The 17,015-nt window shown below is 39.9% G+C and overlaps 1 protein-coding gene across 2 annotated transcripts in view; it reads left to right on the forward strand.

Moving 5' to 3' along the window:
- The window catches only part of ephb2b (eph receptor B2b), a 160,759-nt gene that overhangs the window by 54,609 nt on the left and 89,135 nt on the right, over positions 1-17,015 (forward strand). For both annotated transcript variants that reach the window (XM_053653217.1, XM_053653218.1), the window contains exon 2: positions 10,088-10,167. In XM_053653217.1, the coding sequence (XP_053509192.1) occupies positions 10,088-10,167 (80 nt within the window). The remainder of the gene's footprint in view (positions 1-10,087; positions 10,168-17,015) is intronic.

Raw genomic sequence — 17,015 nt, forward strand, 5'->3', positions numbered from 1 at the left:
TAATGCCAATAACAAGAGCGCTCTGTTCAAACACACAGTGCCATTGGGAAATGGTGCTGAAATGGTTTATTAATTTATTAGTGATCAAACATTTATGTCTGTAGATTTGTCATATTCATTTTTAGCTCTGCAGAGTTGAAGCCATTTGACAGTTTTTCAGCTCTACAGCACTTGACCTAGAAATATTAATTCTATTCCAAAATGGCAGAATGGCTTTTTTTTTTTCTTTTCTTTTCATCTTCTTCTTTTTCTAAATCTAATTACGATGCTTTTTGGGACTAAGTGATTTTCATTTTTGAGGCTTCTGTCATGGAAAAAGAAAACAAATAAAAAAAAAAAAAACAAAGTAAAAACGTACTACTGATGTTAATTAAGAGAGCTATAAATCCAACAGCAGTGGCATTTAAGAAAACATTCTGGGGAACTAAAAAAGAAGAGAATTTTTGGTTTAATAGGCAACACACGGCGTCTTTAAAATTCAACAGACTCCTGCTTGTCTCGACTGGTAAGAAAAAAAGAAAACTGAAGGTCAAAGGCAGCGGCGTGTTTGTTGTGAGCGTTCATTGTGTTAGTTTGTACGCTCATGCATTAAAACCGAATCGTCGAGCCTCCCTCCTCCCCTGTCTGTGACAGCCCCTCAGGCTGTGATTTTAAATGTTGCCCTTTTCCCATTTTCCCTGAATGAAAGCCAATCACCTCTTTGTTAAAGGTTGCCAGAGAGCCTTGCCCTAAATGGTAACAATTTATATGGTCATTAGTGCATGATAACATGGATATCATGAAGCAAAATTCAGTCTGCTTATAGTAAATGTTCCTGCTCTGTGAACATGACCAGGCTTTTCATTTGTTGAATACGTCTGAAAAGCTCTTTGGGATGACCTATGTTTGTAAAATATTTGTATTGCTTAAAGGTTTATAATAAGAGGTCAGGTTTATACTTTTTTTTTTTTTTTTTTTTATATATAAGGTATGAGGAAGCAATATCAAATCTAATTCTAGCCCTACCTGAGAAAAGGCTTTCTTTGAAATATTTGCATAATCCAGAGTGCAGAGAAGGACACAGTTCCCCCTGACTGTATTTAAATATTCAGCATGCTATCAAGGTGGCGGAAACCGGAGCCCAGCACCTCTCCCTTCCTCGCTTCATGAATATTTAGTGCTCGGCAGTCAGTCCTGGAACATGACATGGTGTTGTAGTACAGTGTTTGTTTCTGACAGCTCACGAGCAGCCCATCTGTGGCATCATGGGTGCACCCTGGGTGTCATGAAAGACACGTGGAGGTTACTGGGACTCCCACGTCCGCACTGCTAAGAATCTATCACAGAATTACACTTGGCATTAAAATACGTTTTTTTAACATTTTAAAAATAATCCTTTCAATATTTTGCAGGTCAGTAGCGATGATTCGTTATAATAATCTCGTCGCAGAACCGAAGGTGGATGGATTTTTAGTAGATCTTTAGCCACCGCTAAACATGTAATAGAGGAAGAAATGGAGAAAAGAGGCCGTAGACATGGGGTTTATTGGAGTGTGCATTGATGGCTGACAAAAAAAAAAAAAAAAGTTATTGAATGGGGGAGCATTAAAGTAGAATACATGTCCCTGTTTATACTCCCTACCTACAGCTGTAAGGCTCTTATAGTACGCACTGTACAGAGTCCTGGTGTGACACCATTGAAAAAGGGTGGAAAGAGCGCACATTAACATGAGCTAGGATTATATGAGGTCATTAGAATATGTTCAGACAAGCAATCAGATTTTTTTTTTTTTTTTTTTTTTTGCCCTATCCAGTCTGAGGGGAACTATTTTCTTAAAATCAGAACAGCAAAAAAAAAAAAATTAAATAAAAAAACCCATATGAAATCTGATCATATTTGATTAGTTTGAAATCTGATTTCTAGACTTGATCTGACCAGAGTAATATGTTTTTACCTGGTCATATGGCACTTCAGAAACAATGAATGAAAGCCAGTATGAAGGCAGGTCAGGGGATATATATATATATATATATATATATATATATATATATATATATATATATATATATATATATATATATATATATATCCCCTGACCTGCCTTCATACTGGCTTTCATTCATATATATGTATGTGTGTGTGTATGTATATATGTATATGTATGTATGTATATGTATATATATATATATATATATATATATATATATATATATATATATATATATATATATATATATATATATACACACACACATACACACTTGGGTGTGCAAGAATATGGAAGACACAATCCTGTGCAGTTTTTGTTGCTGTTGTGTGCAGCAAATACCGAACATAATCTACTCCACGGATATCAGAACAAAATTCATAGTTTGAATAGTATTTGTATTTCATTTATAGATACCTAGCCTGGGGTAAAGTGAACATTTTAATGTTTAAGAAACCACATTTTGTTATTAGTCAAATAACAAAGGTATCAAAAATAACACAGTTTTCTTTGTATATGGCATAGGAATGCAGTGAAGCATCTATAAATCCATTAGTTTAAATCATATATGTTGTGAGTTCAGAGAATGAATCGGAAGCCGTTTGGGATTTAGCCGAGCTGTGTGGTGGGGGGAGTGAATGTGTACATGGGATCCTGGGAAGCCAAAGAAATCATTATAGGGTATAAATAAGTAAGATGGTAAGGTAAGATTAGGCAAGGTAGCAAAAGTTAGGTATTTCAGGTAGTTAGGCAAGGAGGTTGGTACGGCAAGGTAAGCCTTACCATGTAAGTTGCAAAACATTACTAATTAAAATGCATTGCTAACACCATTTAAAAATGAACTTTAATGAGCTTTCATAAATGGCGAAATCTCCACGTTGGTTGCTAGCCGAGAAATGAACTTTCGCATTCCGCACACTACTTAGCATGTGCACATCTGCACGAATACCGAATACTATAACAATCAACGTGGACATGCGAGCAATTTACAGTCCAAACAACTTGGAATTGATCACGTGGAATTTGCTATGCAGTCACACAGTATAGGAATCGAAGTTAAAATCAGATTTGACTTGCCCAGCCTCGTGAACATCGACTTGGTTCTTTTGCGTGGCCTACATAAAGCCACATACAGTCTAAGAGAAGCAAATCAATCTCGCCACATTTTCCATGAGTCCTATGGAATGAGTTGCTCGGTTTCAAGGTTGTACCTGCCAGATTAAAATGAAAAATAATCAAATACGTTATCCATGTTCAAATATTTTTTTTTTTTTTTTTTTTTAAGGGTTCTCAAATTCCAAAAAATTCAGTTCGAAGATTTTTGTTTTAAAACTGCGTATGCAAAAAATATCGTGAATCTCTAAACACTGTTCAGGACAAAAACGTGTGTTCTTTATTTAAGTAATATTTTGCAATGCTGTGAACTTCATGGTGTTTTTGTGTATAATTTTTGCCTTCGTATAGGCTCTCATGACGTATCGTGAGGTGATATCGGTTATTTTATATATGGTCTGTAAATTTATGTTGGCCATAAAACTGACCGTTTATTCTTTCAAGATATTTAGAGCGAAATTCATTGCCCCGTACAATCCTGTCATGATTTAGAAATACAGGCTCCTCTTAAAACCAAAACACAGATTCACAGCATCTAAGCAGTTTTAATGACTGTCATGAACTAACATTACTAACTGGAACATTCCTACTGTGTGGAAACTCTACAATAGTCCTAAATGACTGGCAAGAAGGATGTTGTAATCCAACATGGAGCGAAAGCCAAGAATTTCGAGCAATAGTTACTATGTGCTATGGAATAGTAATCTGCTGGAACAAAGATTTGTCTGTCAGCGTGCGTCTGGTTTTAGATGTTTTGTTAAACGCAGCCAATCATCTGAAGCGGGATCTTCACATGGGTGGGTGGAGGAGGAAGAGAGGAAGAGATTGAGTGTGAGTGAGGTGCCTGCAATTACCATTTTGTGGGCCCCTTGTGAGGCTCTTTCAGAGTAAATAATTAAGCTTTTCACTGAGAGAAAAAAAAAAATACCACAGAGCCATTAAAAGTGCGGGGAAGGAGGCGTTTGGACCAAATTTAGAGGACCGGCCTTGAGACAAACATAAATTAGAGTAGCCAAGAATGTTTATCTTGTCGAGAGGTTGTGCTGCTGTCAATGTGTGAAAGAAAGCAAAAAAACAAGTGCGCAATCACACTTTTTCTCTGCCGTATTTATTTTCCTTCCTCGCCTACTTTACGTCGGACACTTTTCATCTCTGACACATTTAGCCATTTTGAGTGATGTGCTATGAGGGTGCATTAGTGCAGCCCCAGACCCTGGGAATACAGAGCAACATCATGCTGTCAGCTATGTGGTAGCATATTTCACGGGGCATCCTGCGTTGCCAAAATCAACTGCCGACTTCCTCTTCCCCTTGAAACGCACCGATACGCTGTTGGCTTAGCCTGCTTTCCCCTTCCCTCTAGTTCTGCTCTGCCATATCACTCCACACGCTTTTACATCATCACCATCAGGTCCCCAGACTTTCAGTGCCTAGCAGTAACCTCAGAGCCTTCATAAATCTCTCCGGTAGAGTGGAAGCGCTCGGGAGATGCATGTAAAGTGCAGCGCATACTGATTTGGTGTTTGACTTTTCCGAGCAGCCCGTAGAGTAATGTTGTCGAGGGGTTTGGGTCAATGCCACCTCATCCACTAAGCCTTCATCCTGTATGCTCAGGCATACGGACTCAATTACCATACAAAGTCGCTCTGTAACACCGTGCTCATGTGCACTCCCACCTAATCGACATTCTTTGTACTGAAAGATGTCCAGGGTCACAGTTCTTCCAGCAGTGGCACATTACTCAGTCATCGTTTCGTTATTGCACTCTTCGTTTTGACACGTAACCGTGTAATGCTATCGTCACATAAGCACAACTTTTTACTTGTGGATCTCGATTAAGATTCTCCGCTTTATGTATGGAAACCGCCATTGTTAAACGCTAAAAGGGCCTAGCCTTGTCTGTCACATGCCCGCTGTCTAACGACATACTTCAATCGGCTTGTAAGAGTGGAGCTGGAGATTTCCACAGGTGTGAGTGTGGTTTCATGATTGTGAATGGAGAGAACCTGCTCTCTTTTATGCTGAAGTGATGGCATTGTGGTGCCAGCCCAGGTCCTCTTTGCTGAACAAGATGTGGTAAGAGTGCGTGTCTTTGTTGTGGGATCATCGCCGGGTGTAAGGATTTGCTCTACACAGCCTAAGCCACAATTCACACCAAACTCTTATTCAGCTTGTTATGAAAAGCTCACACCTGCTAGCATGAACTTTGAAGGAATATGGGAGACAAAAACTTCCGTAATCGTAACATCTAAAACTCTGAAGCACTGCCTCATACATTCATAACGTGATATTTGGTGAAATGCTGATTCCTGGACCAGAAGATATGAAGTTGGGATATGAAGTGGCTTAGTGGTTAGCACGTTCGCCTTACACCTCCAGGGTCGGGGGTTCGATTCCCACCGTGGCCCTGTGTGTGCGGAGTTTGCATGTTCTCCCCGTGCTGCGGGGGTTTCCTCCGGGTACTCCGGTTTCCTCCCCCAGTCCAAAGACATGCATGGTAGACTGATTGGCATGTCCAAAGTGTCCGTAGTGTATGAATGGGTGTGTGAGTGTATATGTGATTGTGCCCTGCAATGGATTGGCACCCTGTCCAGGGTGTACCCCGCCTTGTACCCCATGCTCCCTGGGATACGCTCCAGGTTCCCCCGTGACCCTGAAAAGGATAAAGCGGTATAGAAGATGGATGGACTATGAAGTTAAAATGCAGAATGCCGTTTTAATTTTTAATGCACGGTTTCAAGCTTCAAAGCTTAAACAGTCCACAAAGGGCATGTTTGTCAGCCGATAACCTGGTGCGTTCAGAGTGGTTCCATTTTGACAGATTTGAAGTTGTGTTTTCATATAAACCATATATTTACCTGGTGTTAATCCATCACACACAGGGTGATTAACTGCAGCCTCAAAGCCAGTGTAGTGACTGTGATTGTGTGCAATTAATACCAGAAAAGGGAAGGTATTAAATTTGGAGAAATTCTGTTTCTGCTATTTGAATAAACAGTTAAGCCATTTTAAAAAAAAAAAAAAAAAAAAAGGAATCATAGTTCAATAATATGTTAATAATCAGAAAGTTGATTCAAATTGTTTTTACTATTACTGCAGTAGTTAGTTTCATATTTGATGTTTGCTGCACATTCACACCTCCAATGTCAACAGTATTTTACGAGCGCTTGTAAAAAGGTTTTATTCACACACAGTGACATGATGTTGTTGTGTTTTTTTTTTTGTTTTTTTTTTAAATTTTGATCGTTATGATGGGCCGATTTAATAGCACCAATACTTTAGTGCTCATTTTAAAACGGAAAATTTCTTAGCTGGAATGTATAATACACACTTTCGCTCACCTGTATGTAAAAATAATGATGCCTTAACACACTAGTCCACTTCTTTGACTCCTTGGCCAGTCTATACTTGAATTTCTTACACTCGTAACTACATACCATTTCTATTAGTTTCAACGTAGTTAGGAAATAACATGTTTTACGATGAATAAAAGTTTTAGATTTAATCCCGTAAAATAGAAGTGCATAAAAGAGCTATATTTTACGAGCCTACACTTTAAGTCCTCGGTAGGAACGTCTGCAGATTGAACTTTAAAGATGCATCTGAGTGTGTGTGATAAGACTAAGGACAGTACTGCTGGTCTATACTGTACATGACTGGAGGGTGTGTGATTATTCTGCGGTGTCCAACCACACTACTAACCACCTCCACAAATAAACAGCCCACGTACTAATGAGCAGGAAGGCAATTTCACACTGCGGCACACCCCAAATAGCTTTCTGTGGCTGTTTTAAAACAGGCCGCTTTAACAGGTGTCTCTTTTTTGGGGGTGTTGGAGTATGTCTGCCAACCAACCAGTTTTCCCAACAGTAATCCTCCAGCTGAAAGGATCCTGTTTCCTATCAATTAATGTGGACCAGCATCTAGGGGGTCCTTTGTTTGCCGTCTTGTGATGAACAGCTGACATTTCTAAACCCGATTTGAAATGCACTAGCTGTGTGATGTGTACGCATCACCGCATGCTTCCTGATGGCTCATCTGAGAGCGGAGCATGCATTCGTGAACCCCCTTAGTGCCCTTCGGCCCAGCACTTTTCCACACACGTCTATCACACTCTGAATATTTGCAGCCTTCCTGAAAATCCAGCCCGGCTTTTAGTAGGTGTTGCCAGAAGAACGCTGAGCTTTGTGGGCATTTCAAAGCTCACAGAGAGCGTTGAAGGTTCGGGTTTTCTGTGGAAGTGCACTCAGGAGCTACCCCTGTTGAAAGCTCAAGCTAATGTGTTCTGTGCTTTGCGAAGGCTGAAATATTGCTGTGTCGGGCCGCTGGACAACTTCGGTATTAGCGCCCCGCTTTCTCACTGCTCTTGCACGAGCTACAACTGACACTCACTCATGAGTCTATTTGAATTACACCCTGGCCACAGAGCTCATAAACACGGACGTCCCTGGCATCCCTCCTCTGAGATGGGTGACACCCATGGCATTTACCTGCACACATATATATATATATATATATATATATATATATATATATATATATATATATATATATATATATATAGGCAGGCTCTGGGTTAATGATCGGAAGGTGGGGGGTGCCAAGCTGCCACTGTTGGGCCCTTGAGCAAGGCCCTTAACCCTCTCTGCTCCAGGGGGTGCTGTATCATGGCTGACCCTGCGCTCTGACCCCAACTTCCTGACATGCTGGGGTATGCGAAGAAAAGAAATTCAATGTGCATATGTATATGTGATCAATAAACACTCATATATATATATATATATATATGTGTATGTGTGTGTGTATATATATATATGTATATATATATATATATATATATATATATATATATATATATATATATATATATATATATATATATATATAACAAATCCCATATTGTTCATTGAATCTTTAGTCTTTGTGAATCATGAACCAGATTCTGAAGCTGTTCATCTGAGACAAGGTTTGATTTGGAAGCATAAAGTCATAAAGTAAATAAAACAAGATATAATGATAAGATATGAGCTATGTAATAACCGAACGGTACGTGAAATGGTCGTGTAGACAGGCCAAGACCGTGTGTGGACCCAAAAATAATTCTGTAACATGTGGAGCCATTTAATTGGTCACTCCATTTTTCCTGGAAATCCAATGGCAAAAACGGTAAAATTGCATTCTTTACCAGAGCTGTGTGTGTGTGTGTGTGTGTGTGTGTGTGTGTGTGTGTGTGTGTGTGTGTGTGTGCGTGTTTCAGTGAATCTTAATTGCAGCTATTTTCAAAGCACTATTAAAATGTTCAAATGTCTTGATGCATGAATAAAGAAAACTCTGTAAATATTTAAATGTTTCCAAAAGCTAGTGCTCGGAAGACTTGTAATTATGTCAGCCTCAAGCTAAGACCACAAAAAGTGTTTTATACTAAAAAGCTTATGAGAGGAAATCAAAATCACTGGCTTTTTTTTTTTTTTTTTTTTTTTTGTCTGTGATGAAAATGAAATGAAATGAAATGTCACTGTCTAATTCTTTATGAAGTCCAGTAACTTGGCTTCGCCCTAATTAACACAGAAAATTAATTAAGGGAAAAATGCATTATCATGGATTAATCATGTGAGAATTTTGCATAGCAGACATGACTGAGTGAGTCAATGCGTCAGGCATTCCACCTGACTACCTCTGAGAACGTGTTCTCTTTCAGACCCAATTAGCCAAGGTGTGCTTTGTACGTTCCTTCCAGATAATCCAAAGCCGGTAGAGTAACCATCCTTCACTTTTGAGAAGACTTCGCTTCTCCAAGCGAGAGGTTTTTAACAGCGTCATCGAGCTAAAGGTCTGGCAGGACTAGTTACATGGCATCTGACCCACACTAGAGCTCTTTGAATGTCGAAGGAAGTCGACTCAGGTTATCGGCGTCTTCTGATTTCTCCCAGAGGTCCGTTCTCTTGCACATGGATTATCATTCCATTCCCCAGTGAATGCCACATGAGTACCGTCACTGTGCAGACACACAAAAGACGGCTTGTCTCCGCAGCTTGCACAAGCTGTAGCATATGTGTGTCTTTCAACCAGTGTGTGGGATGGACACAAGATAAAGAAGTTGTTCTTAAGGTCCTTTAAATGGAATCTGGGGGTTTCGGAGACGTCCCGCACCTGTCTGACTTGTCCATTTAGATACATTAACGTTGTTCTAATTCGTTAAGCAGAACACATATATTTCAAATTCTGTGCGGTCGTGTCGTATCATATCCTATATCATATCGTATCATATCAAACACCATAGCCTAAATTGTTATCTTTGCAAATAACCTAAAAAGTCTGCAAAGGCGTATTGAGGACAAAGACTGGGGTTGATTAGCAATTCCCTATGTCAATCTAGGAGGACGTCTTTATTGAGAGTGTCTCTTGTGGTTATCTGAGTGCAGTGCTACTCCTAACCCACATCCTGTTCCACACGTAAGCTCCCCAGAGATCCCGCCGTATAGTGAGCTCTTGTCTCTGAAAGATCTTGGCTGAATCACACAGTGGGAAAGTGGAACCTAGTATTTCCTTTTGCCTACATTTATTCCCTTAACCGCTCGTTCTTTTCTCTTCTTTTTTCTTTTCTCCAAAACACTTGAAACAGAGGGAACAATAAAGTGGAATTAACACTGGCACTTTGATATGCTGATAATATTTTTATGCAGCCTTCCTGTTTTTGAACTAGCATAATGACTAGATGAAGTGGATGATGAAAATGTATTAATATCTCACATCTTCTAACATTTCAGCAGGAGTGAGAACAGTTAGCTACGTATGTGTTGACGTCTTATTCAGACGTTTCTTCTTCACAGCTGTGTGCACGAGTGGCTGACTTTTATGTTCAAAAAAATCCTTCCGTAAGCCTTCTTGTGATTAATGAGTTGTAGTCTGATGTTTGACTTAACATGGTTGGCAACCACAAGGTGTTCGTGTTGTACATAATGGTATCTTTATATACATTTGAACCTTTTTGAACCTCTCCTCCACAGAAACCTTAATGGATTCCACGACAGCAACAGCTGAGCTGGGATGGACGGTATTTCCTGTATCGGGCACCAGTGAGAACAGTGTAAGTGTCATGTTTTTGTAACAAATGTAAGAAATCAGTGGTTAATCAGAAAGTAACTATGTTCAGCACCGGTTCTCATACCACATTAACATCACGGATTCCGCACTGGAAATTTTCCCGGCTCTCGTTAGTCCTTTGGGCCACATTTGGGTGAATGCTTTTGAAAAGCTGAGCGAGACGATAAAAAAATGCGCTTACTCGCCCAGCGCCGTCTGGTGAGTGAGAAACCAGAGGTCCGGACTACTCCTTAGTCCGTCTCAATTCCTGAACCTGGACTCCTTAAGACTCATGTTGTTGAGTAATTTGCTGGTGTATTTCAGAAGGAAAAAAAAAAAAAAAAAAAAAAACCCCTCCCTGTTTTATTCAATTATTTACGCTTCTGTGTTCTGTTTTGGGGGCTGGTTTAAATTATACTGTACCGTGCATCTGCATTTTGTCAAGAGAAAAAGACAGAAAAGAAAGAATTAGGAGGGGGGAAAAAAAGGAGGGAATGATTTCAACAGGCCGGTTGTGCAACTTCAAAGTTCTCCTGATGTAATTTGCTCTCCATCATCATGTCAAACCCAAGGGTATGAAGCCTCATCCTTCGCTGATGCTGCTATCAATGTTGGAGAACAAAGAGTAAAAACATATCAGACACCCTGCTTCTGGATCCAATCTAAGCAGACTGGGAGTTTCTCTATTTTTTTTTTTTTTTTTTGCCATCCCTAAATACGTGGCCAGGAATTGCACTTGCTTGCATCATGTATATATTTATTTCTTTTTCATTTGTACAAACATATGTCTCAATAAATTTATCACACAAGTCCGTTTAATTCACGGACGTGGCAGCGGGAGGCTTAAAGTGCACGTCTGGGTAGAAAGATAAAAAGTCAGTATAAACTGTAAACATTTTTTGGTGCTTTTATGATGCGTTTATATAACTCGTACCTGTCAGAAGACGCACAGCTCTGAAATGTTTGTCCTGTGAACGTTAGAATTTTATGTTCTTCGGGTTACAGTCACTTTAATGAATAAATAAAACACGACGTGGTGCGCTGTAATAAGAAAATAATCGACACTAATGATAATTGCAGCACATCTTGAAGTGTTTCATTCCTCTGATATATTCATAAACAACAGGGCATATTTTAAACATTTCCAGTTGCATTTAACGTTGTGGAACGTCGACGAGACAAGTCGGTTCCTGTTATCGCTTACGTATGTTATGACAGGGGCGCACGGTGGATTAGTGGTTAGCACGTTCGCCTCACACCTCCAGGGTCGGGGGTTCGAGTCCCACCGTGGCCCTGTGTGTGCGGAGTTTGCATGTTCTCCCCGTGCTGCGGGGGTTTCCTCCGGGTACTCCGGTTTCCTCCCCCAGTCCAAAGACATGCACGGTAGGCCGATTGGCGTGTCCAAAGTGTCTGTAGTGTATGAATGGGTGTGTGAGTGTGCCCTGCAATGGATTGGCACCCTGTCCAGGGTGTACCCCGCCTTGTGCCCCATGCTCCCTGGGATAGACTCCAAACGTTCGTTTCATCGCCAGTCTCTGTTTTTTTTTTCTCTCTCGAAAAGTTAAAAAGACACAAAAAAAAACCACATCTCGTCATGTTCTCCGTCCTGAGGACTCTCCCATGGTAGGAAATTTACTGACCATTACGAAGAGCTAACACCGGAGACCATGAACGTTAAATTAAACAGCTCCTTACAGAAAACGTCTTATAAATAAATGATAAATAAAGGGCACGAGAATTCAACAGCGCTTTTTGTATAATACAACGCAGTTTTGGACATAAAGCTGCATGCATGCTTTCTGTAACTGACAGGGTTTCACACAGCTCATGTTCAGTTGTTCTGGAAAAAGGCAGGGCCTTGCAGCAGAACAGGTGGGCTTCTTGAATCCTAGTGAAAGAGAGGCCTTAAGTTATTGTCTTACACCACCCCCTGAGCTACAAGATCACTATCAGTCAAAATACGGAGTGCTCCGTCAACAGTCGGCTTTCCTGACACTGAGTAGCTTAGTTAAATAAACTCAAACCTACTGCAAGGTATGTGAGGGGAAAATATCCAGATTTGGCAGTAATCCGCTCCTTCATTCATCCTTTCATCCACCCATGCAGCCATTCATAAATTCATTCATGCAGTCATCCGTTCTTTTGTTTTTTTTTTGAGATGTGAATTCGTGCTGAAGGCTCCCAGGAGTGGACGGTACGGTGTATGGAATGCAAATGTTGAAGGATCCGACAGAATAATATGTATGGTGATCATTTCTCACAGCCAAGTGGGAGGTTTTTTTTTTTTTGTTTTTTTTTAAATCAAATTCTACAGTGCATATACTATTATCTCATATATTTGCACCAACATATGAGAACCTACAGAAAGAATTGTTTTCTTGAAAAGGGAGTTTCAGTTAGATGTAAATTATTCCTCTTTCTGCTTATGTTTTAAAATTGAAGGTTGTAATGCTCCGTTTCGGTATGTATCATATTAAATTTAGACGCTTTAGATAAGATGGTGTATTTCCAACTTACAATGAAGCAAACGCACACACACACTCATTCACACCTAGAGGCAATTTATCATTGCCAATTCACCTAGCTGCATGTTTTTTTGTTTTTTTTTTGGTGTGTTGGAGGAAACCCACACAGACACGGAGAGAACATGCACAGAGACTGTAATATCGATTGTGTATTGCATAAGTATCGACACCCCGTCTATCCACGTTTTGCAGTGTTACAACCTAGAAATGAAACGAACTTTATTGGGATTTTTACCATTTTATTACCAACAATATGCGAAACATTATTTTATGCAACAAAATACAGGTATATTTCTAATGAGGTCACGTGACACTTTAATTGCACCCAGGTGAACTCCGTTCAGCTAATTCTCTGAATTCCGAATGCAGCCGATCGCATCAGGATTACTTTAAGGGTCTCGCGGTAGCGTTTCACCGTTTCGAAGAATATTTCTGCAATCCCAACTTTGAAATGTTTCGTTTGTAAACATTTGTGCAAGGCATATCGGAATGATATATCGATTCCCCATCTTCTATCATTTAGGCGATTCTGTGGTGCCTCCTAGCGTGCAATCCCAATTCAGTAAAGGTTTTAACACTGCAAAATGTGGAGAAGCTCGCGAGGGTCGAGTCTACTATCATATCATTCCTGCTTTAAAAAGACATAGAATAGGACACTCATCTAACCAATAAGTGATGGTTAACGAGTCGTGTAATATAACCTGCTGTAATAAAGTGAAACATCGCGACGTTCACATTAGACCTTCGAACGATACTATGAAGTTCATATCATTTACTATGTCAAGACTGAATTATATAAACACATTCTCAGCCTAAGCCTTATCATCTGCACTAATTATATACAGAATTGTACTGCATCTACTCTCACACGTACTTTCTCTATCAGTGGGCAGCGTGCGAAGCGCTAGGAGGAGTTAGAAAGAAACAGATGGTTCTAAAGCAGCCATGTCTGGTTATAATATGTCAAACGAAACACAGTGGGCCGTCCCGAGCGTCTCTGAAAAGGTTTAGGGTGCATTCCTAAATTGAAAGACAGTTATGTTTTGTAGCATGCCAATTAGAGATGGTCTTTAATGTAGTATTTAGCGAGTTTTGGGTTTCTTTCTTAAAACCACAAGATTCTATGCGGTCGTACCATAAACGTAAAGATCAAGTCAGGATTGGCAGCATCTTGTACCTGTGATTCATATAAAAGGTATTTTTTATATATATATATATATATAATATGTACGTGATCCACATGGAGATTGGAATAGAAGGGTTACAGAGGCAATAGGATGCTTGTTTGTCTAACTTCACATGTTGCACATTACCAGTAGATCGCAATAATTGGAGATGACGGCTAAAGATGGCTCAGTTAGTTGGTTTTCCTACATCTCTCTCTCTCTATGCACCCTGTTTGTGGTAGGAAGCCCAACAGTGCACAGATGTAGGCTTATACTGCTCTGTAATTCAACACAGAGATTGCCTGTCATTTGTCCCAAATGTCCCCTCAGGACAGACGTGTCTGCTGACAGATTTCTCACAACTAAAAAATGGGGAACTCAGCATCTAGCATGCTTTTGATTTTTTTTTTTTTTTTTTGGTAGGATCTCGTTATTTTTTTTTATTTTACATGAATCCATTAAAGATTCATGGATTCTTTGTAGCAAGCACACTTTCTTCCTCCACACTCATCCTGACGACGTTTTAATAACTAAATGCTAAAGAACGTAATTCGTTTGAAGCGACGTCAGCCGTGCTTCACTTTTCCAGCACTGTATTACAGTATTATAAGTGACAGTCTTGGGAGAGAGCTATGCTAGCTGGGCTCGTGTACTCTTCAAGGCTGTAACAGTTTATTAGTGAAAGATGCTGAAGTCCAGATAAAATTTCAAGAGTTCTGTAGTGGGGCAATTAGTATTGAAAACGAAAATGGTTATTACTGACAGCATTTTCATCCCCTGAAGCGAGCCGGTTCCATAATTCATGAAAAAGCAGTCTGAGACTATTCCGTACCGATCGCAAGCACAGAGAGAATGTCAGGGAAGCTTATAGATTATATCATATTTTAACTTTCTGTCTTTTTAGGCGTTGAGGAGGTTATTGATTCTAAACTGAATTTCCTAGTAATCCTATCCTATATTGTCAGTGGGTTGTTGTTTCTCAAACCATTGACTGAGGTGTCAATGCGTGTAGCATACCAAAGGCAATACCATTAGTTACACGTGTTCAATTACAGTTTTTAATACATTCCAGGACCTTCATAAGTCATGGCGTAATGAGAGCGAAATATTGAAATTGGCCCACAGTTCTTGTTGTCTATCCATAGTATAGCCGTGAGGTAACTGACAAAGACTTCTTCAGTACTCCTGTAATTGAAAGATTGTGTCAAAAGTCCCAAGGATATATTCTCATCCAAAGAACTGAGCCATTAGGATAGTTTAATTCCACACTAGCACAGCGTGTGACGACCCTCTCTATGCTTCAGCGTAAACTTGAAGGCCAAGTCTCGAGCCACAGACTTAACAGCACCTCAGTCTTTCTGTTTGAGTGCCAATTTTTAGGCTTGTGGAAGGGGCGCACGAAATAATGACATCCCACTTCCCACACGCTTCTTTATGTTGGACCCATGAACAGGGGCCTCAAAAGAGAACAGCTTGTGATATTTTCTTTTGTTCCTGAAGGTCCTCACATACTTTTTTTTTTTTTTTTTCTTCCTGTGTTCTTTCTCAAGGAAAGGTGAACTACATATTCAGAAACTGAATCTTAGATCAAGGCCTTTTTTTTTCCTAACGGTGATCAAAATCCTAAATATTTGAGTAATAAAAAGCAGACATCTCGATCAAGGACAGTTTGAGAATCACTCATCCAGTGTTGTACTTGCTCGTGTTACTCGTAGTGTTAACAAGGTACTTTGCGAATTCCTTATGGCAAGTACATAACAAAAAAAAAAAAAAAAAAGGAATAAACATTTCATGCTCAGAGAGATTGAAAATTCTGTATCCCTCTAGATTTCCCCCGTCCACTTTTGAAAGCACATGACCACCTTCAGCCATACTCCCATTTAAAGCCAAAGGGTAAAACCTGTGAAAATTATGTTTCATTTAATTTGACATTAGGTGCTTGATTGTTGGGCCTTTATTATGCCTCGTTTGCTTCTCTCCATTGGCTGAGGTAGGAAAGCTATGGCAGGACAAAGAGAGGCCCTCCTTCAAATTACTTCTGTTTGGGGTTTCTGTAGCCCCCTTCACGCTGCCTCTTCCCCTTTTCACCATGCATTTCCCTCACTGCCTGTCTATCTCCCATTAGTAACTGCCCCGCTTTCCTTCTAATCTGATCAGTCCAATCTGCAGCCTCCAACAAGAGAATGTTATACTCTTGTCTTCTCCTATTTAATTGACCTTCAGCCCAATAGAAGAATAGTTTTGTATAGAAGAACAAGGTCAATGTTTAGAAGGTCAATGGCTGCTCAGTATCGTGGACAGATTTGTCCGTGTGTAAGGCCCAGTTTGAAGCACATTGCCAAACACATTACTACTGATTTGGAGTCTCCAGAATTAAGTCAACTGAACACTAAGTAAGTTTGTAATCCCTCATTTGGTGCTTCGAATAATCATTTCTATTTAAAAAGAATCATCTGATAGGAGTTATGAAAATAGCTCTTGTAATGACCACGAAATCTTAAATAATGCGACGTTGTGGCAATCGCAACGCTATACATATTTAGAATAGTTGTTCTAAGCTGTGGATGATAATTGAGACATTGGAACGAAGAACAAAAGTCTAGTAAAAGAAAGCTGTTCTAATTAGTTTGAGGGTGTTTGATAGAATGGGGGTCTTGAACATGAGACTTGACGTTCTCACAGAATTCCGTCAAAAACCCTGTCAAAATCCTCGTTAAGCGGCGACTAATTTGGGAAATTATGTCAGCGGTGAAGTGAAGAGTGAAAGTGAGAGGGGGTGGGAGAGTGGGTTGAAAGGATTGGCGCTCAGTGGGCTTTGTGGCCAGAGTGTAAGGAAGCCTATCAAGTGAAGAAAATGGCTTTTCCCCTGCTGAACAAGGTCAAGGTTCTGACTCACTTGTGGTTGGAATCTTGGTTGTTTAGTGCTGAGGGCCCTTAGCTTGATCCTTAGCCAACTGGGTTGAAAACCACAGAGAAGGCATCTGGAGGCACTTTAGAGCCAGCAGTGAAGTTTCTGGTGCATGCATCCTTACTGCTTTAGTGTGTGCAATATATAGCTGTAAACTTAATAAGAAGTCTGTTTCCGTCTCCTAAAATGGTCATCCGTATAATTTGATTATTCCAAGTTTGTAATGTGTAAGGGGTGAAATTTTATGTGTTGC

This window comes from Ictalurus furcatus, chromosome 21 (assembly GCF_023375685.1).
Source record: "Ictalurus furcatus strain D&B chromosome 21, Billie_1.0, whole genome shotgun sequence".
Lineage (NCBI taxonomy): Eukaryota > Metazoa > Chordata > Actinopteri > Siluriformes > Ictaluridae > Ictalurus > Ictalurus furcatus.